The sequence below is a fragment of the Cornus florida genome, unplaced genomic scaffold (genome assembly GCF_030987335.1).
Source record: "Cornus florida cultivar Cherokee Brave unplaced genomic scaffold, ASM3098733v1 CherokeeBrave_3.0.0_Hap2_Chr05, whole genome shotgun sequence".
In the NCBI taxonomy this organism is placed as follows: domain Eukaryota; kingdom Viridiplantae; phylum Streptophyta; class Magnoliopsida; order Cornales; family Cornaceae; genus Cornus; species Cornus florida.
In genome coordinates this window covers 37175271-37198389 of record NW_026775575.1, presented here as the reverse complement: position 1 = coordinate 37198389, position 23119 = coordinate 37175271, and the positions used below count along the sequence as shown (strand labels likewise).

At 32.0% G+C, this 23119-nt stretch overlaps 1 protein-coding gene, 2 non-coding genes and 2 pseudogenes across 3 annotated transcripts; 4 read left to right on the top strand and 1 right to left on the bottom strand.

The window, feature by feature from the left end:
* Positions 1–5474: 5474 nt before the first annotated feature.
* LOC132309156 (GPI mannosyltransferase 1-like) lies at positions 5475–10234 on the bottom strand (annotated as a pseudogene).
* Positions 8637–8794, top strand: LOC132310548 (U4 spliceosomal RNA). The gene has a single exon (XR_009482618.1). It is a non-coding gene; the product is annotated as a U4 spliceosomal RNA (small nuclear RNA).
* Positions 10235–14121: 3887 nt separating the features above from the next.
* On the top strand, positions 14122–14285 carry LOC132310566 (U4 spliceosomal RNA; annotated as a pseudogene).
* A 540-nt stretch (positions 14286–14825) lies between these two features.
* On the top strand, positions 14826–15933 carry LOC132310110 (protein IQ-DOMAIN 20-like). The gene is made up of 2 exons (XM_059808336.1): positions 14826–15220; positions 15433–15933. The coding sequence occupies exons 1-2, from the start codon at positions 14948–14950 to the stop codon at positions 15601–15603; spliced, it is 444 nt and encodes a 147-aa protein (XP_059664319.1). The 5' UTR covers positions 14826–14947; the 3' UTR covers positions 15604–15933.
* A 1901-nt stretch (positions 15934–17834) lies between these two features.
* LOC132310564 (U4 spliceosomal RNA) lies at positions 17835–17990 on the top strand. The gene has a single exon (XR_009482633.1). It is a non-coding gene; the product is annotated as a U4 spliceosomal RNA (small nuclear RNA).
* The last annotated feature ends 5129 nt before the right edge of the window (positions 17991–23119 follow it).

Sequence of the window (23119 nt, the reverse complement as noted above, 5' to 3'; positions counted from 1 at the left end):
TTTTGTAACTAAGCCCTAATTCTTTTTCTAACAAAACCCTAATCCTTTTTGTTTCTTTGTTTACTTCTCTTTCTTACTCTTTCTATCATTCTCTCTTATTCCCGGCAAGGCACAATTTTTTTTTCATTATTAGGTTGATAAAAAATAATATTACTCTTAATTTCTTAAAGTAAAAAATCATATATATATATATATATATATATATATATATATATATATATATATATTATTGGCCATATCCGTGTCCTAATTTTTTAGGATTTGTCGTGTCGTTGTGTGTGTCGTGTCGTATCCGTGTCCCTGCCTCTTAGCCTGAAGTACATTAGTTGTGCATGAATATGTGCATCTTTGGCTATTAGAATCGACTCAAAATGGCATTAATACAACTTGAAAAGAAAAATATAACAAAGAAGATGAAATTTACTAGAGCTATATAAACAACTAACGTGAAAAAAATAGTAATAATAAAAAAAGAAAAAAAATTAAAAAAGAAGACTATAAATCAAAAGTATATGATACAGTGATAGCTTGTTTTCCTTCCTCACAGCACCAAGAAAATACAGCCGATGCCCATTAAACTTTTTAAATAATTATTGGACTAAATCATAAGTTACAAACTTTCATCCATATTTCAAGGTATAACCTTATAAGGAATTAATTGGTAATTATACTAATTTGACTCTAATCACCATCCCCTTTCTGAATCTTTGCTTTCTATGTCGCAATATCAGATACTAAAATTCTCTAATGGGCACAGGGACTAGAGACTTTAATAGTAGAAAAGTTATGACACAGCAGCACAATCATAGATTGCAGATAGGAGGAGGGGTGGTCGGTCTTATTAAGTATCGCAAAAAAATCAAGAAAAGAGAAAAAGATCTATTGTTATTGCCTTGGTCAGAACTGAAAACAAGGAAAACAAAAAGACCCATTCCAGTAGGCCACAATAGGATGCATTGACAACCAAAGTTCCACCATGCACATTAACATCTAAGGGAGGAAAAAAATGAACCAATGGGCCATAAGCCCAATGGTATAACCTCTCTTCCCTCAAAGGGGAGGCGAGGAGTTTGACTCCGTAGTGCGTAATTTGTAAAATGTGTGCAAGTACTTACCTAACCAAAAAAAGAAAAGAAAAAATGATTTCAAATGATACCATGTTTATCAAAAGAATCAAACTGTACCAATTTGATTACTCTGCAAAGTAGAGCTAAAAGAAGTTTCTCAGACATTAGAATCAAACACAAGATATTAATGCATGTAGAGATTTTGGCCATCCGTTAAATAAATTATAGTGTCATGAATTGTGTAAAATGGAAAAAGAGCATCACCGAGATGACTCTAGTTGTGTAATTCACAAACTAATTATTAAATGCAAAAAAATTCGAGAATTTAACACTTATCATTTCATATCAAGTTGGTAACACCCAATATTGAGTTACACCGTTTTGTTAGGGCTTACTTTTATTTTGACATAGTACTGCTCCTGCCATTCCTGAGTGCTTCGCTGAAATGCTTAGAAACAAGAGTTTAGCTGAGGCATTTAATCAAACAGTTTATGTACAGTCTTATTATTGGGAATCAAAGAAAAAGCTTGGAACACTCAATGGTGGATGTAAATGGATTGAGAGCCATACCATCATAGAAAAGGTGCATAGATTCTAGGCACCCCTCGTGGCTTCAGAATGGTGTGGATAAACAACCCCAAAAGAAAATCTGAAGCGAGAACAAATTTTCCATTCACGTTTGAAGATAATAAAATAAAAGGGAAATCTCCAGACAAAGGTGTACATGGCATGAGAACAGTAAACAGATCCTACTGTGCATATCAATCAGGAACACTTCAACAACCAACCTATCAAACAAAGTTAAAAATCATGCAAAGAATACATTTTTTTTTGCGTTTCTTGAAAAGACACAATCTATCCATACCATGAAATACTATATCTGAAGCAGAAAAGAGAAATTTTCCCCATGAGCGATGGGTTATTGAATTTGGCATAAGAAGAAATGCAATCAAAGGTGAGTACCGATAAGTAGAACGTTCCGACATGTTTTCAGGTTGACCTTTCTGCAAGATGGAATAGGTGACTTCTTTGTGAACAATGGACTGTGTGTGTGAAGTACTTGGGGACTTTCCAGAGGCCATCAAAGAAGCACCGTCAGAAAACACAAGGCAATCAACATCTGTATATGAGTGTCTTGCCATTCACCATAAATAATTAAAAATAGTCGAAAAGAAGTAGGGAATGAAAATTCAATGATGGCATTGCTGCAAGAAAATAAAGACCCATACAGTTAGTTCAATTTGAATCTTGAATATCATGCTGGTTCAGAGGAAATGACAATAAGTTCCAGATTAACTTCATACATATCAAAATGCTAAAATGACTACCCAAGCATTTAACAGATTTATCCTTGACCCATCCATTATAACAGTTCAATCTTCGATTCCGGACCACGAGGGAGTGATATCAAGTCAGATACATGATATCATATCATAGGAAAACAATGATATGGATATATTCCCTTCAAACATAAACCATGAAAAGCACATCACATTATATTTTGATATAGTATCAACTGACATAAGTTGTGCACTAGCAAGGACTTACATGACAGTGGACCAGGAGCCATACATTACAGTACTTGACTCCCCTAACCTTACCTGAGATTCTTAGAACATTAGTTGTGTGTGAATACGTACATCTTTGTGTAGTAGTTTTGACCCAAAATCGCTTTAAGACAACTTGAAGAATAAAATGAAACAAAGAGAGAAATTTACTAGCACTTTACAAACAACTAACGTCAATAAATGAAAAAATAACTATAAATCCAAAGTATATGATAGCTTGTTTTCCTTCCTCAAAACCAGCACCAAGAAAATACAGCCAATGCCCATTAAACTTTTTAAATAATTATTGGATTAAATCTTAAGTTACAAACTTCAATCCATATTTCATGGAATAAGGAATTAATTGGCAGTTAAACTAATTTGACCCAAGTCAGCTCCCAGTCTCAGAATCTTTGCTTTCTATGCCACATTATTTCATACTCAACTTCTCTAATGGACACAGGGACCAATGACATTAATAGTGAAAAAGTTAAGACGCAGCAGCACAAACATAGATTGCAGGTAGGAGGGGTGGTCGGTCTTATTTAGTATCACAAAAAAAATTAAAAGGAGAAATGAAACTATTGTTTTTGCTTTGGTCAGAACTGAAAACACGGAAAACAATATGACCAATCCCAGTGGGCCACAATAGGAATGGATTGACAACCCAAGTTCCATCATACCAAAAGCATTTCTCATATACTAGAAGCAAACAAAAAGATATTAATGTATGTAGAGATTTTGGCCATCCCTTGGAAAAATTATGGCATCACGATTCACGGATTGTGTAGAAGGAAATAAGAGCATCGCGTAAATGCTTATAGTTCTGTAATTCATGAACTAGTTATCAAATACCAAAAAAAAAAAACAAAAAGTTAAAATTTAATGCTTAACGTTTCATATCAAGTTTGCGACAACCGTAATTGAATTACACCCTTTTGTTAAGGCTTACATTTATTTCAACACAAAAATGCTCCTCCCATTTCTGGGGTTATGATCCTTCAATTGTTGTCTTTGGGCATTCGTCAAAGTTATCGTATCCTCCAGTTCATCATACTCATCTTCAACATAATCCCATTAGATCATATGAGAGAAAAATAGTCTTCATCTTCACATACAAAAAATCATAATTTTCCCCATAAAAAATGGGAAGTGCAGATTGTTGGGCTCCTTGATTTTGTTTGTTTGTAGTCGCCATCACCGTCGATCTTCTTCGGGGTTTGCTTTCCCGTCAATAAGCTTCACGCCGAGTTTGTTCTTGATTGGAATCAAGCTCTGACACCACTTATGTTGGCTGTAGTTTCAACCAACAATATGTTTTCTATGTGAAGAGAAGAAGAAGGAATGAAGAAACAAATACTTTTTTGTATTGTATTGAATTGAGTTCTACTACAAACCTCTTAGACGATACATGTACACACTTGAAACATGCATACACTTTTTTTGTTTTTTTGGTAAGTTGAAACATGCATACACTTAATACATGTATAAATCCAAAAGACATAATGAACATACATGGCATTAAATTTAATTTTAACAACTAACATACATTTTTTACCCAATGACTGAAAAAATACTTTATTACTTCTAAATATCAATGAATACAAAAGTTAGGGACCACTGAGAACATCATAAAATTAAATATAAGCATATTTCCATTGTTTGAGAACATAATCGAAAAAATAAAGGAGTACCAGAAACATTTACAATTATCAAAATTTTAGGTTTGCTTGATTTGTCAATCAAAAAGGGAATTCTCAATAACTCATCAAATAGAAAACTATTTTCAACAATTCTATGAAAACAAGCCTTTTCTTAACAAAGTTTTTAGAAAACAGCTATCTGAAACAGATTTACTACTACATATAAAAGATCATCTTTAAAACACCAAAAAGAAATTATCAAAGCAGCATTAGCGAGGGCTATAAAAAAAAGGTGGAAAAGTAAAAAGTCAGAGAATTAGTTACCCCACGACATAATCCATATCAGGAGATAGTAAGCTGTCAGCTAGATAAGCTTCGGTGGAGAGAGCATAACCTTTCAGGTTGATTCTCTGTTCCTCCTGGTCAACTCGTTTAGAAACTCGCATTTTCACCACATTAAAAATTGAACTTATTTCAATACCATTTCCATTGCCATCTCCGGCGGTACCCAATTCATGCCAAATCAAGTAGAACAAATCACCACGAAAATGAAGAAATAGCGGTTGACCATTGCTGATATCATAAAACGCAGGACTCAAACCTTCAATATATCCTCGGGCATACATTTTGTGATCCAAATCATATGCAAGTAAGCCTCCACCTCCCCAAACACTAACCCAAATCCAGTACAAAGTATTTTCAAACAATATAGCTCGGCTTCTACAGAGATCATCTTCTAAAATCTCAACCTCTGAATATAGTGTTTCCCAAGAATCTAATCTCACATCACAGGCAACAAGGAAACTAGAATAGATCGAGCCCAATGTAATCCTTTTAGAATCATCGTCACAAACTGCAAACCACCCGCGTTTCGGAAGACACAGCGGCGAAGTTTGAGCCATGAATTTCATTGTATTATTGCTTGGGTTGAAAACCTCCCAGATGGGATATCCAACGCCGTCTCCTTCTTTATTCAATACGGTAAGGATGTAAATCTTACCATCAACAGTTACGGCCTCAATGTACGACCGTGGAACGTCCATGGCCGAACAAGTAAGAATCTTCCACTTGCCGAGCGAGGAGATGTTGCCACAGAAATTGTTTGCGTCCGTAGACCTAACGGAGCAACAATGACCGAATCTGTATACAGTGGAGCCCATAACCACGTAGTGGCTCGACCGTGTACTCTCATACCTAGTCAGGCCGATCGGATTGATCTACGTGGTCTTCCTTCTTCTTTCCTTCCAAGTGCAAGTGTGGTAGTCGTCGTTGTCGTCCTTGTTTGAAAATTTTATTTCGTACCAATTTATGTCGTCTTTGGAGCGTCCAGTGCGACGCGCGCGAAGATAGACGGTTTTTTCGACTGTTGCAATTGCCATTGCCATTGGCATCAATGAATCGTCGTCGCCGTTCTTCATCGGGTATGGAAATGTCGATCTAGGGTTTTGAAGGTAGGAGACAGAAGTGAGGCGTCGAAGTTCGAATTCAGCCTTTGGGTTTAGGGTTTAGCAGGTTAATAATGTAAATGTCTTTTCTTTTGTTTTTTATATTTAAACTTTTCAGATAATTACGTTTATTTCAACACGATATTGTATAAACGAGTTGAAATTAACTTTTTTATTTAATTGTACCGAGTTACAATTGAGGGATTCGACATGTGTGACCCGTTTAACTTTACATGTCAAAATCATAAATTATGTAATATGTCTTTTGTTTAAATCCAATTATTATAAACAGCTAAGTCGTTTTAACATAAATATTTGGACTATTTGGACTAATTGTGACAATTTTTTTTCTAGTCGCTGCTCTCATTTTAAAATAAAACTATCATTTAAATCCTTTCTCATTATTTTTTCGTATCTCCTTCCTCAATCCATATACATGTAATATATATATATTTTACTGTCTTTATTTCTTTCATTCATTTTTTTCATTTTTTTCCCTTTTTTTTCTAAATTGTTGCTATTAGCCTTTTTTCGGTCATTCCTTTTATTTTATTTTTTTTAAACCAGAACAAATAAGACGGGAATATTCATCAAATTAGAAAAAAATTTATTAAACCAAATTGTTATTAAATTTTAAACAAGAACAAATAAGAATACGGAAATGTTCATCAAATCTAGAAAAAAATTTAGAAACAGGGGAATGTTTACCAAATTTGTTATTAAGCCATAACAATTTAGAAAAAAATAAGAAAAAAAAAATGAAAGGAATAACGGAAAAAAGGCTAATGGCAACAATTTAGGAAATAAAAAAAAAAAAAAAAAAAAAAAAAAAAGTGGGGGAATAAAGAAAAAAAAAATAAAGGCAATAAAAAATATATATATACTACACGTATATGGATTGAGGGAGGAGATACAAGACGTAATGAAAAATGATTTAAAGGGTAATTTTGTCTTTAAAATGTGAGTTTTGTTTATTATTTGATTGAATATTAAATGCCTCATTTTGATAAATAGACCATTAAACGGATTTATTAAATGTGTCGAGTTTGAATTTACTTATTTAGTAAACACGATTATAACCCACGAACATGAATTGCTATCCCTACATGGTGCACGTACTTGGAAACAACAATTTAGTTGGGGCATTTAATCAAACGGTGGATGGATACACTTATTTAACAAAATCTATAAAAAATAATAATAATTAAAAAAAGAAAAAAGAAAAAAAAGAAGCTAGCCCAGTGAGGCTTCAGCAATGAGCTCCTACAATTTCAAGGTAAGATGTAAACAGTCTTAAGATATTTTTTATTTTAAACCCACACAATAGAGCAACCTCAACACCCTCACAAAACAAACAAATAAAAAAGAAAAAAAAGAGTAAAAGGGGATAAATTTATGTGTTGTGGAAGGAGACAACTTCTCAATGGATATAGATTTGGTCCAACACCACATTTTATGACGGCATTAATTGAAGTTTTACATGCAATGCACTAAAAGCAACAATTCAAACAAGTTCTAATTACAAAATTAAGAACATCAATAAGAAAATCACAGTATCAAAGACGATAAACCTTTTTTTTTTTTTTTTTGTAGCTTTAAATTCGATTGAATAATAAAAATTCAGGAAATAAATAAATAAATAAATAAAAACCAGTGACCATTAGCCTTTGCGAAATCTCTCAGTACTGTCTTTGATTCATAGCCTCGTCTTCATGCTCATCTCCTCTATATCATTTACAGTCCGCAAACATTGAGAATAAGATTTTTAGATCTTTGTGTCTCACTCCAAAAGTCCATTTCAGAGATGGTTTTGGGCATCAAAGAAAAAGATTGAAACGCTCAATTTCTTGAGCAACAAACAACTGAACTCTTATGTTTTTTTCTTTTCTTTTTTAGAATATTAATATAACAATATTCGTTGAATCATTTCATAAAACAATTACTAAAAAAAATAGGTTAAAATCATAAAATTCTCATTACACCATTATCCTTTTTGTAGTGACGAATCTTGTATGTGTTCCTAAGAAAAGGAATTTGTCCATTTTTTTGGGTCTCAAAGACGTGCATCAAATTTATCATGTATCCCACCCTTAATTGGGTTATAAAATGTCGAAATTGATTTTATTATTTAATATTAAATTAAGAATATATATATATATATTTTAAATTACAAAAAAGTGCAGTATATATAATTATTACATTCTTTAATGACAAATTTTCTTGATTGGCCGATTGTAAAATATAATCACAGTACTGTGTGTTTTTTTGGGAAAAGTATTCAGACTTTGAAGAATGTGCTTAATTTTTTTATCAATGTCAAATTGTCAATTCACTTTAAAAGTGTAGTATATTTATTTTTTCATCAATTAACTTGAATTCTTAGTTATTGTATTGGTGACCAAAAAAAAAAAGTTATTGGATTGAAACGTGATATACATTCTCTCAATTAAACAAATGACAATATAAATTTATATTTAGAATGTTGATGCAAAAATCTGATCGGCATTTCTATAACAAAACATTTATTTTGTTTCCGTTAAAACAAAATACGTACCAGCGCAACTACAGAGGTGATTACTTGCAGAAGTCAATCACGGGGTTCAGTGAGAATAATGGACCTGGGCCATCTATTAACATTCGAAACAAATGAAAGTCACATGGTGGTGGGCCTGGTTGGTCCTTTTATTAGATGCATGATGCAAAGTAGCCTTTTGGGCTAGCTCGGCTCATTTGCATGGATTAAGACTTTTCACTAATTGGAGATTATTCTTAGATGATTCAATCCTATTCCTGTTGGGACTCTAATTTGATTGACCGACACAATTTATCACATGTTAAGGTTTGAACTATAACACAAGTCCCATATCGAAAAAGTACAAGAACTTGAAAAAAATTATAACTATAAAAACACCACATGGGAGATTTAGAAAAAGCATCATTGCGCTTGGGGCAATGACGCAGCCAGTGAGGTTTTAACCGAGGCGCGTCAATTGCTGGTTGAAAACTATTTCCTTTTTTTATCGCTCTCTTTGGCTTGGGTTCCGCCTAGGCTATCGAGAATTTTTGGAAGGGCTCCCTTCTTGGGTAAAGCCCTACAATTCCGAGTTCCAAACTTTTATTCAAGCAAAAAAACCAAAAATCACACACCCATTATATATTTTGTCAAATTCAATTCACAAGAACATACATTAAGATTTCATCATGGTATCTTCTGGGCGATAATACCCTTTTCCACACACTCCGTAGCTACCTATGGAGAAAGATATCTATATATATATAACGATTAGTGTGATGACGGACAATACCGATGAGAACAAATGTATTACTGTAGTAGTTAAGAAAATTAAACTTGCTTGCCTTTGAATTCAACCAGTGAATTTGAGCTCCCATCCATAGTAAAATGTAGGACAAGCCTTCCCATTTAAGCTTCATATTGCACCATGGTAGTATTAAAGGCAACAGGCAGGAGAACCATTCAAAGTACTGGCTGTCATGACCTGCCAAAAAATAATAACCAATAAAACATAAGAATATCAAAAGAAGAACCCTATCAGAAATTCCCTATCCAAAGTATGAGCCCATAATTTCAGAAATAAAATTACTTCTGGAGGCAGATAGAGTGATTTTTCACGTAACAAGACTCGATAGTCCGATTTGCATTTTTAATTAGAACTAAAATAAGAAGGCAAAAAGAGATCTCAATTTCAGTGACAGTACAAGGCACTAGGTTGAATTCACAAACCTTGTTAAATGCTAGAAATGCTACCGTCTGCACAAAGAAACAGAATGGCAAATCCTGAGTGAAGCGGAGAATAAGAACTAGCTGAACAATAAGTTGAGGCAGAAAACAGATGAGTTTCTCTAAGATTGAAAACTCACGGTCGTAGGTCGTAGTGTAGATAGATGTGATAAAAATATATGGAAAAATTGTGTCTTGGATCTGTACGGGTAAGATGGTATAGCAGAGCCTCATGCAAGAATTCCAAATTATATAGATAGAAGAAAATCCCAGTACAAAAGAAGACAGCCACAGAGATCAGTCCCGACATAATTCTCTCTTGAAAACATGTTTTTCAAAGCAACAATAAATGGCATGGACAGTAACTCCCATGCCACTTAGACTCTGGGCTGACTTAACTTTACTAGAATTCCAATCCATAAGGACAGGCTTCTGAATAGATTGATAGTGGCAAGGATCAAGAACTTGGCTGATAGGAAGTGCATAGATTATAGGATAGATTCTAAAATGGACAAGCAGCCCATACCAAAACACAGCTTGTAAAATATCACGTGTAAACCAGTAAATAAGACACAAAGAAAGTTAGGAATTATAATTATGTATTTATAATGACATGAAAGGAAATATGTATTTGGTGCTTTAACCAAAGAGAGTCTAAAACTTAAATCCAATGATTATATTATTTTTCAGATTTAAAAGTAGTACTTTTTCTTGTTATTTCGACAAGATTCTCCATAACAAACACCATTGAACAAAACAAAGCTTCCACACCAACTTCCCCCTTCCATGCCATGATGGAGAGAAGCCTAGTATTCTTAACTGAACCTTAAATACTTTCATATTCCAAATGCTAACATCAACTAAAATGATTAAATAATTGATACATTCATGTAAATCTCGCATAATGTAATTGTTATTTTCTTTCTTATATTTGATTAGTTTTAGTTTTTATTATTATTATTATTATTATTTTCTACATGTTGAGAAGTATCCTTCTTAAAAATATATATTTATTCTCAGGGATGGACCTAAATAATTATGTGCGAGGAGGCGGCCTTTAACAATAACAAGATTAAAAAAACAAAAATTCAAACCTTGAGGTGGGGGCAATAGTAAGGTTTATTTATAATTTTAGTGGGGACAATTTTAAAATTTTATAGGTACATAATTCAAAGCAAAAAAAATTGTAGGTATATAATAGCAACCAAAAAAAATAAGTGGGAACAATTGCCCCCACTGGACCTTGAATAGGTCTGTGCATGTCTATTCTTAATTATGCGTATAGGGCTAACCCAATGGACAAGGCTCCCTTGCTACGGGTTTGAAGCAATCATATCTCCACGTCCAAGACTTCTAGGTCGTAATGAGCAACCTTGCACCAATGCCCACTCTCATTCTTAACCATACATATGTGTAAAACAGCTTTGCTTGTTAGGAACATTGGGATATTCACTAACTAAGCTATAAAACAAATCCAATTTACTTCATGATGCTGAACTATTCAATATATGGTGAACTGAAACCACAACAACATACATTAAGATTTCAACATGTATCTCCGGTCTATCCCACCCGATAAGCAATAGGGAAGTTCCGAGCCCTGCTAAGGGTCTGAATTTTGCAGGGAGGGGAGTTAGGTTCCGTGCAGCTATATATTATATATATATATATATATATATATATATATATATATATATATATATATTTGAGGCAAATAAGAATGGCATAAGGAGTTTAATTGGAAAATAAACAAATTTTACCCTAGTCAGCTCCCCCCTCTCTGAATCTTTGCTTTTTATGTCCCATTTTTTGATTTCCAACTTCTCTAATGGGCACAAGGACTAATGACATTAATAGTGGAAAAAATATAACACAGCAGCAAAATTATATATTGAAGATAGAAGAAGGGGTGGTCAGTATTATTAGTATCACAAAAAATCGAAAAAGAGAACAATATTTACACATTGCAGTAGGCCACAATAGGATGGATTGACAACCAGAGTTCCACCACACACATTAACACCTAAAGGAGAAAAAAAGAAATGATCTCAAATGGTACCATCTTTATCAAAAGAATCAAAATGTACCAAAAGCATTTTCTCATACACAAATATATTAATGTATGTAGAGATTTTGGCCATCCCTTTGATAAATTACAGCGTCACGGATTGCGTACAAGGAAATAAGAGCATCACGTAAATGATTCTAGGTGTGTAATTCATGAACTAGTTATCAGATATAAAAAAAAGTTTGAGAATTTAAAACTTATCATTTCATATCAAGTTTGTGACACCCATAATTCAATTACACCCTTTTTGTTAAGGCTTACGTTTAATTCAACATAAAAATGCCCCTCCCATTTATGGGTGTTTGGCTGACATACTTAGAAACAACAGTTTAGCTGAGACATTTAATCAAACAGTTGATGGGCAGAGTTATTTAACAAGATCTAAAAACAAACACAAAACCAAAAATAAAAAAGAAGGGATTTTAATTTGTTGTGAAAGGAGACAAGTTCTCACTTCTCAATGGTTATAGATGTGGTCCACCACCATATTTTATGACTCTGCATTAATTGAAGTTTTTCAGGCAAAACACTTTACACAACAACTACAAAATTAAGAACATCAATAAGTAAATCACAGTATCAAAGACCACACAAATTTTTTTTTTTTTTTCCTGCAGCTTTATATCGATTGAATAATTGGAATGCAGGAAATAAAAGATAAAAAAAGCAGTGCCTATGTTTACCTTTCGAGTACTGTCTTTGATTCATGGTCTAGTCTTCATGTTCATCTCCTCTATACCATTTACAATCGCAAACATTGAGAACAAGATCTGTGGATCATCTTCGTCTCTCACTCCAAAATTTCAAAAACCCGTTTCAGAATGGTATTGGGAATCATAAAAAAAGCTTGAAACACTCAATTTCTCATTTTCTTTGAGCATCGAACAACTGAACTCCCATGTTTTTTTTCTTTTATTTTTTGGATTGTTATTATAACAACTCATCAAATCATTTCAGAAAATCATTACTAAAACAATATATATATATATATATATATATATATATATATATATATAGGAGTGTCATAACACTAATTTTGAAACGGATTTAATGTGGTCTTTGTAACCGTAACTTATAAGAATGTGAGTCACCATTATTAAAGATGACACTAATTTTAAAGAGGAGTAATTTTTTTCCTGAAAAAAAATTTACACACACCACACACTTCTTCCTTGAAAATAACCCCAAAAAAATCACTTGGCACAAGACCTTGGTAATTATAAAATATTATTGCTTAGAAAATAACCCTCACAGTATTGCTTTTTCCTTATAAAAACATCATATTCAGAATTTAAAGAATGTGTTTAATGTTTTCATCAATTTAATTATAGTTCTTAGATATGTCATTCAATTAGCACACGTGCCCATTCATGGTGGTTTCACTCTTAAGTCTCAACTTAAAAAAATACACATAAATAAAAAATAATAATAATAAAATATATATTGTTTAAGTTAAAAACTTGATAATTCGGGTATTATATATACACACACACATGTTAGCTCATTTGGGTATTATAATTAACTTGGTCTAAATTAACTAGTCCAAACATATCTTGATGATTTCAGAATATATTTACAAAGTATTAAAAGTTGTAAGGAAATCATATTTCAGACTCAATATTAGTACGATCATGACAAAAATGAGCAATGCTACCTACCTCAAAAACACTAGGTTGAATAAATATCACAGGTTCGACTATATTTATCAATCTAGCATGTACCATTTGTATTGGATTCAACGACCCATCACAACCTCTTAATTAAACAAATGACATTATAAATTTACATTAAACCCATATTGAGAATGCTGAATTAGCGTCTTAAAATTAAAATTATAAAAAATTGAGAGATGGTAAATGTATGACATTTTAAATCAAACACACTAGGTGGGTTTTTTTTTGTTTTTTTTTTATTTTTTATTTTTTATGACAAACATACTCCTAATACTTGATCAATTTTTATTATTATTTTTTTTCATAAAAAAAGTGTTAAGAGTTAGTGATTACCAGTTAGTGGTGGTTAGTGGGGAGAAGTGCGAAGGTTCAAAGCCGAGCTTTCAAAGATCAGAAAAACAACCTTATCTTTTGAAATATGAAAGTACCTTTCAATTATTATTCAAAATATATTATAACAAAATATTTATTTTATTTCGATTAAAACAAAACGCTTAATTATTTGGAGAATAATGGACCTGGGCCATGTATTGACAATGGACATTCGATATAAATGGAGGTCACATGGTGGTGGGTTGGTTCTTTAATTAGGTGGTTCTAGCCCAACCAACATTGTTATGCAGAGTAGTAAAAATAAGTAGCCTTTGGGGTCAACTTGGCCCATTTGGATGTATTACGCCTCAAAAGTAGCACTCCGGAGTCCGGACAGGAAAAGTTTTGAAACAAATCAATAGTGTAGATGAAATTGGGGATTGATTAGATGAAGCAATTTTATTTATGCTAGGATTCTAATTTGATTGACCGGTAATCTAAGCAGGGAGAGAATTGTATTATACTTGTTTGATATTATGTGACATAATTCCCACATCGTAAAAGTGTATGAAGCGGATGCGAAAATTTTAACTATAAAAACAATACATACACAACATTAAAAAATACATCATTGCGCTTGGGGCAATGACGCAGCTTGTGAGGTTTTAACCGAGGCGCGTCAATTGCTGGTTAAAAACTATTTCCCTTTTTATTGATCTCTTTGGCTTGGGTTCTGCCCGGCCATTGAGAATTTTTGGAAGGATTCCCTTCTTGGGTAAAGCCCTACAATTCTGAGTTCCAAATTTTAGTTTTACACCCACAACCTAGGAACTTCTGTGAACAAAATAGGATTTTGAATTTATTCAAGTACATTAGTGATATTATTATTATGACCTAAGGGTGGCAATTCGTATTTGTGAGTCACGTTTATTAAACGGGTAAGAAAAATCACAAGGCACAAACAAGATTTATGTTACACGGGTTAAACCCCGGCCCTCAATCCTAACTCGACACGGTTAAATAAACGGACAGGTCGTGCCGTAATTTGCCGCCCCTATTATGACCTAATGATTTTATAATTATTAAAAAAACGTTATATGATAATTTAAGATATTTCTAAAAGTAATGTATTAGTATCCTCACCAAGAACCAATCATGTATATATCAACCATTCTATTGTTGACCGGGACCAATACTTAGGTAGTCTGAGTGGTGGTCATTTTACACTTTTGGTCCCAGGGTCTAGTGGTTGCAATGCTTGAAAGATATTCATCCGGCCACATTTTCTCTCTCTCTCTCTCTCTCTATATATATATATATATGTATGTATGTATATATGTGCTAACATGGTGCCCACAACTCTAACTTTGAAGGGATGTTTTCCAAGCTCTTATGAATGAAGTAGTAGTATACATTGAATCTAAAGCTAGCTCTGAAGCAACAATAGGAAGAAATGGGAAAGTCTCAGAATTGGTTCGGCGTCATTCGAAGAAAGCTTTTCAGGTATTCTCATCATGAAACTGTCATTCTTCTCCACGCCAATAACACCACCACCACGAGCTTCACAGAGGATGCAACTGCCACAGAAGATGCAGTCAATCGCGACGTAACAAAATCAGAAGCTGCTTTTTCTTCTCCCTCCAGTAGCCCGACCCCGAAGAAAGAGTTACTATCTGAAGAAGACATTGCAGCCATGAAGATCCAAGCCTCTTTTAGGGCCCATCTTGTATTTCACCATTCACCCATCAACATATATATATATATATCTTCACATATTTCTTTCATGCTAAAAGGGTTCAGCTTTTTAATACGGAGTAATAATTTTTCGTTTTCAAAATCAGACCACTATGAAATTTTGTTTGATTGCAGTTAATGGTTTACATAACTCATGAACTCTCTTAATTTATACATTCTGTGTTTGGTGTGAATGTTTGACAGGCAAGGAAAGCATTTCGAGCGCTGAAGAGTCTTGTGAAGGTGCAAGCGGTGGTTCGCGGAGCCTACGTGAGAAAACAAGCTCGAATGGCCTTACATTGCATGCATGCGCTTGCCCAATTGCAGGTCACCGTCAGAGCACGCCAACTCCTCAGCAGATGTAGTGATAATTGATTCACAAGTAATACTAGCCACAGAGTTCTTTCATGACAAGTCATAAGCCTTCCAGTGGCGAGAGAGACCAAACAATTAGGTCGTTTCAGCTAATGGGCAAAACCGGCATTTTAGCTGATCGAATGAATCTCCAAATTGATTTAGAGAACTCATAATCAAAGAAAAGATGGGAGTAGGATTCTTTATAGGACAACTTAATTAGAGTTGAAGTTTGGCAGAGATACCAACAACCTGTTTCCAATTTCTAATTAATTTTATTCTTTGCATTTTTAATATTTTATATATATTCAAATTATGATTACTTTTTAACTTTATTTGTTTAGATCTTTATTTATTGTCTGTTAACAATTTGTTTGTAATTTTTTAAAATTTTGCTTTGACTTTTTATTTTTTTAGTATGCTTACAAGTAATGTAACTTGAAACTAACTCAAAATCATGTTAAATTTTTCTTGTGGAGATTTGGTGATATAAGCAATTCCAATTAACTCAACTTTTTAACTCAAAAATTTTAGTGTCAAACTCGAGTTTAAAAATTCAAAAATAAATAGATTAGGTTTGGGTAGAGTAATTAGGGTTGGAGGTCGGTTTATTTCCTAACAATGTACTTTTCATTACAAATTGTATCGATTAATAATTTCAAAACGCCAAAAAAACAAAATAATAAATCATTGAGAGTTTAACATTTCATATATCAAATTGAGCACGAGTCATACCTCTAAGTCGCCTTCTCTGGCTGTGTTGTATGGTTTTTTTTTATTATTATTATTTTTTTATTTCTCTAAGATATATTTGGATTTATTCCTTTGTTTCCTAACGACAAAGTTCAACTCAATAAACCACCCTTGAATACTCTCAATAATAATAATAATAAAAAGAGATATTATTTAAGTTTAAAACTTGATGATTTGGGTTTTATAATATATATATAGCACATTTGGGTATTTTAATTACCTTGTTTAAATAAACTAGTCTAAACACGTCTTGATGATTTTAGAATATATTTATTTGGGGAGAAAAAAAATATTTTAGAATATATTTACAAAGTATTAAAAGTCAGAAGGAAATTACACTTGAGACCCAATGCTAATACGATCATCGTGGTTGATAACAAAACGAGTAATGCTACTTAACTCAAAAACTAAATTGAACAAATATTACAGAAGACTCCATAAGACTCCATAATCAATTGATATATTCATGTAAATCTCGCAAAATATTTTTGTTATTTTCTTTCTTATATTTGATTTGTTGTTATTGCCGGCAAATACATTAAGGCTTAAGACCATAAAGTAATATTGGGGACCGTTTGACTTGAATTATTAGTTAACGGATCATTTGATTGAGATTTGGTTTGACCATGCTGAGTCTACTTGTCAAACGAAGCTAAGGAGAATGTTGAGACAAAAGAAAATTTATCCACTAGATTGGGAAAAAAGAAAGAGAGAAAAAGAATTACATTGTAATATTTGATTCTTTTATTTATGAGTTGGATGCATGAATATCAATTCACTAGTGTCCTGTGTATATGTGTATATATATATAGATATATATTTTATCAATCTATAAAGTACCAATAACTTGAATTCTTAGTCATTGAATTGAAAGGTGATACCACAGCCTCTTAATTAATCTAAATTAGGATCGTAAAATTGAAATTATAAAAAATTAAGAGTTGTTAATTAAATACATTTTTAACCAAATACACACTTTTTTTTTTCTTAACTTAAATGATGAACATATTTATAATATTTTTTAATGGGCGAGTGATCTAGCGGTATCAGTCTCTTACTTTAAAAGGAAGTTAGGAACATGTGGGTGAGTACTAATTAAAAAAAATATATATATATATATATTTCTAAGATTTAATTTTTCTATTTATAATTGCAAATATGTAATTTCACTTTAAAAGTACTCTTAAAACATAAGGTGCGTTTGCCCTTTCGGGTCAGCTCGGCCCATTTGGATGAATTACAAATTAAAAGTAGCCTTCGGAGCAGGAAAAGTTTCCTCCTAGGACCAATATATTTAAAACAGATCAATGTTTGATTGGGATTCTAATTTGATTGACCGAGGCAATTTTCACATGTTAATGTAATTGTATATGATTTTGAACTGCATAAAAGTCTATTTGTAAAGTTATGTGACATAAGTCCCACATCGAAAAAGGTAAGAAATTGATGAGACTGAGTGTAATTATAAAAACACTACATACACAACATAAAAAAATCATATCATTGCGCTTGGGGCAATGACGCAGCTTGTGAGGTTTTAACCGAGGCGCGTCAATTGCTGGTTGAAAACTATTTCCCTTTTTATTGATCTCTTTGGCTTGGGTTCCGCTCAGCCATTGAGAATTTTTGAAAGGGCTCCCTTCTTGGGTAACGCTCTACAATTTTAATTTCTAAACTTTATTTCAAGCATAAACCTATTTAATTAAAATTTAATTAAATAAAAATTATAACAAATTTAATTTAAAATTTAAATAAAATTTTTTCCGATTATAATATAATTATAAGACATGAATTTAAAATTAAAACAAATTTAATTTAAAATTTAAACAAAAAATTTTCCGATTATAATTATAAAACATTCAATACTACCAAATATAACCACCCAACAACCCAACGATTGTTGTTTGGCATCAACATAACAGATAATTTGATTCTATAGTCTAAAAGATGTTTATAATTACATATTCATGATTCACCATTCTATTGTTGCCTGTGGCCAATATTTACGTAGTCTAATGGTGGTCATTTTACACTTTTGGTCCCACAGGATTCAGTTGCTGGAATGCTTCAAAGAAATTCATTCTGTCACGTTCTCTCTCTCAATATATATATATATATATATATATATATATATATATATATATATATATGTGTGTGTGTGCTAACATGGTGCCCACAACTCTTTAAATATATCTTTGTTGATAGAGTTTTATTGATAATAAAATTGGTAATTTGTAATAGAGTTTTATTTAAATTATTTTATTTTCTTTAAATATATACTTGTCTAATTAGTTTTAATTTTATTCAGATACTCATAATAAAAGCTAATTTGTGGTAGAGTTTTATAAAAATTATTTTATTTTATATATCAATTAATAAATATTTTTTATATTAATAAATCTTGTCTAATTAGATTTTCTTTTATTAAAAATGGATAATACTAAATAGATAAATAGATTAATTTAAATTTTATTATGTAGATTTTATTGTTTTATAGAATTTTTTATTTTTTATTTTTTAGTAAAAACTCTTTTCATATCATTTAATAAATATTTTTTTTATATAAATAAATAATGAAACTCTTTATACATCTAATAATAATATAGATAAAAACTCATTTTATATCAATTAATAAATATTTTTTTATATAAATAAATTAATACTGAAAACTCTTAACAGAGCTTTTGTATTTTACTCTGAAATTCAACTCAATTAATAAATATTTTTTATATAAATAAATAAATACTGAAATGGATGAATAGGATGATGACATGTGTCCTTTTCTGGAAATGACATAATCATAATTGGGCCGGGCCAATTATATTGTGATAATTATCTATATCAATTAATAAATATTTTTTTATATAAATAAATAAATACTGAAAACTCTTAACAGAGCTTTTGTATTTTACTCTGAAATTCAACTCAATTAATAAATATTTTTTATATAAATAAATACTGAAATTACTCTGAAATTCAACTCAATTAATAAATATTTTTTATATAAATAAATACTGAAATTACTCTGAAATTCAATTCAATATAAATAAATAAATACTGAAACTCTTTGGCAGAGCTTCTGTATTTTTCTTTGGAATTTTGGATTTGTAAAATTCTCAATTTCTGTACCTTCATCCTTCCTCCATGCCTCTATTTATAGGCTTCTTGGATGAATATAATGATGACATGTGTCCTTTTCTGATAATGATATAATTATAATTGGGCCGGACCAGTTATATTGTGATAATTATCTATAAGAAATAACTAAAAATAAGAGTTTTATATAGAATGTGGTTGATTTTATTAAGTAATTTTTAGAGTTTTATAAAAACTATAATTATCCATAAAAAATACCTAAAATAAGAGTTTTATATAGAATGTGATTGATTTTATTAGGTAATTTTTAAAATTTTATAGAAACTATTTTTACAAAAACTATTTTTATATCAATTAATAAATATTTTTTTTATAAATAAATAAATACTGAAATACTGAAATACTTTGCACATTTATTAATATACTATAGATATACATATATATATATATATATGCTAACATGGTGCCCACAACTCCAACCTTTAAGGGAACTTCTCCAAGTTCTTATGAATTCTAAAGCAAGGTCTGAAGCAACAATACGAAGAAATGGGAAAGTCACAGAATTGGTTTGGCCTTATTCAAGTTATTCGAAGAAAGCTTTTCCGATCTCCACCTCCTCCTCATCATGAAACTGTCATTGTTCTCCTCGCCAACACGACAAGCAACAGCTTCACGGACGAACCAACCGCCACAGAAGCAGCAGTCAATAGCGAAATCACAAAACCAGAAGCTGCTTTATCTTCTCCCTCGAAGACAAAGCTCCTATCCGAAGATGACATTGCAGCCATGAAGATCCAAGCCTTTTTTAGAGCTCATCTTGTATTTCACCCTTCACCCATCAACATTTCTTTTCATGTATCTATTTCAGGAATTAGGAACCTAATCTATGTCTGGCACAAGAAGAGTGGAGGTCACTTCACATGTAGTTTGGTAGTCATAGATAGAGTGGGCCCTACTCCATGTGGAATGATCTGCACTTTTCAATGTGCGCAACCCATGCATGTTGTGTATAGGAGAGATTCCTAAGTTCCTAGTGACTAATATAATAATTTTACATATATGACTCGTGAGCTCTCTTTATTTATCGTTTGGTATATGAATGTTGACAGGCAAGGAAAGCATTTCGAGCTCAAAAGTCTTGTTAAGGTGCAAGCTGTGATTCGTGGAGCCTACGTGAGAAAACAAGCACGAATAGCCTCGTAATGCATGCACGCACTTGCCCGGTTGCAGGTCACCGTCAGAGCTCGTCAGCTCCTCAGTAGATGTAGTGATAATTGATACTTGATTCACGAGCTATGATCTAGAAATTGATTTGAGTCTTTCTAGAGGATAAACCTCGACATAAAATTGAAGAGTAATGGCAAGTGAATTAAAAGAATTTGCATTTATATTTGGTTAAATCTTTTAAAAAGTAACACCTTTATTATTCTGTCTATTTGTTTATCTCTCTCTCTCCCAAGCTTGTCCAGCCTTTGATTAAGATGCTTGTGAGATTCTCGAATAGTCATGGTGCATGCTTCAATAATTTATGTTTTCTTTGCTTCATATAACACTAGTATATATATGGTCCAAGTCGATGTAGTCAAATTATATATTTTTCAACAATTCTATGAAAGTAAGCATTTTCTTAACAAAATTTTTGGAAAACAGTCATCAGAAACAGATTTACTACTACATATAAACGGTATCTTTAAAATATCAAAAATAAATTATCAAAACAACATTTGCAACAAAGACCAAATCTGAATACAGTGGAGCCCACAAACACGTAGTGGCTCGACCTTGTACTTTCATCATAGTCAGGCTGATTGGTTTGATGACCGTGGTCTTCCTTTTTCTTTCCTTGCAAGTGTAAGTATGGTGGTCGCCATAGTTGGAGCGGTTTGATTGCAGAAGAGCAAAAAAACCGTCCTAAAACTATACCATTGTTGCATAATGTTCCTGAACTATTTTTAAAAGCAACTTGGCCCCCTCAATTATTAAAAGCAAGCAAAATGGCCCTTTAAGGCCATCGGAAACAAATTTCCGACAGGCAAAGCGATACAATTACTAATTTACCATCATCTATTAATTTATTATAAAAATATAAAATTCATGAATGTGAAATACCAATAATGCCTTCATATTTTAAACAAAAAAACAAAGGTAATTTGGCCTTTTAATGAATTTTGTTTAACAACACACACACAAAACCAAGGAGAATAGAATAATAAACCTCAAAAGCTCCAACTAAGTGAGATTTATCGAAACTTCAAGTGAGTGTAATTTTATTTACCCTACTTTATATAGGATCAAAATCGTCTCCTGTGCAACAGTAGGACCGGTCACAGCCAGTGAGTTAAAATCGTAAAAGTTAAAAATTAAAAAAGCAAAACTTTTGTATATACATACACACATACATACGAGACCAAATCAAAATTATACCAACTTTTTGCTCTTTTTTTTTCTCTCTCTACACAAACATTTCCCTAATCTACAATTTCTTGTATATCACAACATTTTTCTAACCTACATCCCAACTTTTTTCTTACTAACATCACACTTATTGTACAAATACATAAATAAACATATCTTAGTATAAATTGTATATCACAACATTTTCTTAACTAACATCACACGATTCATTGTTTTCTCTTGTCTGGAATGTACGTTAGAAAAATGTTGGGATGCTAGTAAGGAGAAATTTGGAAAATATTGGAATTTGTTAAGGAGAAAGTTGGAATGTATAGACTTTTTATGTTTGCACTAAAAACTGACTTACCTACATCTCAACTTTCCTTTTACCAACATCCCAACTTTCTTCTTACCAACATCACACTATTCATTACTTTATCTTGTTTGGGATACACGTTAGAAAAATGTTGGGATGTTAGTAAGGAGAAAGTTGGGATGTACGTTAGGAAAATATTATGAAGTAAGACCAACATCCAAACATTTTCCTAACAAGAGAAATAGATGAATAGTAGATCATATTCCAAGAAAATATTAGGATGTACATTCGGAAAATATTGAGATGTTGTTAAGGAAAAAGTTGGGATATATAGATTTTGTATATATCACTAAAAACTGACTTGCTCTCTTTTGTCTTTTTTGACTAAGTGACGTGACGAACTTTGTATGTATACACTAATACGTCTTTGGTAAAAATTGATTTACTTTCTTTTTTCTTCTTTGACTAACTGACGTGGCAAAATGGTGTTCACATATTACTCACAAGCTGGGATATATTCATTGTTGCGCAGAAGACAATTTTGATCCACTTTATATACTACATAATCTACAGAATCTCTCTCCTGGACACCGATCACTTCAACACAATGGACCATCAGTGAAAATAGTACTCCGTATATTTTTCTTATTCGGTCGCGCACTTTGATCACATTATTGTAGGTAGGTAAAATTTGAAACTAGTTGAAGTTGACTGATTCAATTCAAGTTGCCTTGTAATCCACTTGTAATGTACAGCAAAATAACCACCTATACGTAAAATTAGTGATGATTAAGTTGGTAAACAAAACTGCACAGTTTATGAACATTGACAAGGGTGACAAACAATGTCAAGTACGGCAGAACAGAACAAACGAAATTAGAAAAACAGGTGACATAAATGGTAGCTCTGCAACCAAAGGGTCCAATGGTATAATATTTGTACTCTTATGTTTTTTTCTATTCTTTTTTGGAGTGTTAA